Source organism: Octopus bimaculoides, chromosome 23, assembly GCF_001194135.2.
Source record: "Octopus bimaculoides isolate UCB-OBI-ISO-001 chromosome 23, ASM119413v2, whole genome shotgun sequence".
In the NCBI taxonomy this organism is placed as follows: Eukaryota; Metazoa; Mollusca; class Cephalopoda; order Octopoda; family Octopodidae; genus Octopus; species Octopus bimaculoides.
This window is the reverse complement of record NC_069003.1, coordinates 21,298,934-21,299,671: the sequence shown is the minus strand read 5'-3', so window position 1 is coordinate 21,299,671 and position 738 is coordinate 21,298,934. Positions and strand designations below refer to the sequence as shown.

Below are 738 nucleotides of genomic sequence, written 5' to 3'. Positions count from 1 at the left end.
CGCTCTTCCGATCTCTCCTAAAACCCGGACAACGACTTCTACATTATCGGTTAATACTTGAAAGTAAGTGTTGTTCCACTTCATCACCTTATTGCATCTCTCCACCCTGTCCTTGTCTTTCATGTTCCTTCTTTACTTTATTTCACATACCCATCCATATTTCTGTGTGACACTCAATGTATATGTATGTATGTGATGTATACTTCTAGATTATTAATGATAAACTATCTGACTCTCACTCTATCATATTATATGCTATCTTAATTTCCACCAACACTATCCTCCCATCTATTGAAAATTATTTTATTAATTATTGCCTTCCATACATTAATATTTGAAGATGGCTTTTTGTATGTTTATGTCAGAGCTGAAAAATCGATGTACCCATGACCTTCTATGTCTGTATTAGCTTGTAAAATGTACAATAGTACCATGTAAACTATAACATATACACTAATACAGACATATGAAATAATTTATTATAAATTAAAATAAATTATTTTTTCATTAACAATCATAATCTTATGGATATCAACTGGTGAAATAAATATATTCATCTCATACCTCTTGACTTTCTTTATATTCTGTGTATTGTGTATGTATATATATATATGTGTGTGTGTGTGTGTGTGTGTGTGTGTGTGTATAAAATCTCCTTTCCAAAAGGTTCATGATAGTTTTCTGTCAAAGATATTTTTTTTAAATAGTTAATAACTTTTTAGAAAATCTTTCTTTAGC

General features: G+C 29.7%; 1 protein-coding gene across 1 annotated transcript in view; it reads left to right on the top strand.

Annotated features, from left to right (window-relative positions):
- The window catches only part of LOC106867809 (FERM, ARHGEF and pleckstrin domain-containing protein 2), a 20,738-nt gene that overhangs the window by 4,542 nt on the left and 15,458 nt on the right, over positions 1 to 738 (top strand). Inside the window, exon 4 of the mRNA XM_052976040.1 lies at positions 1 to 63. This exon is cut by the window's left edge and continues 139 nt beyond it. Within this exon, the coding sequence (XP_052832000.1) occupies positions 1 to 63 (63 nt within the window). The remainder of the gene's footprint in view (positions 64 to 738) is intronic.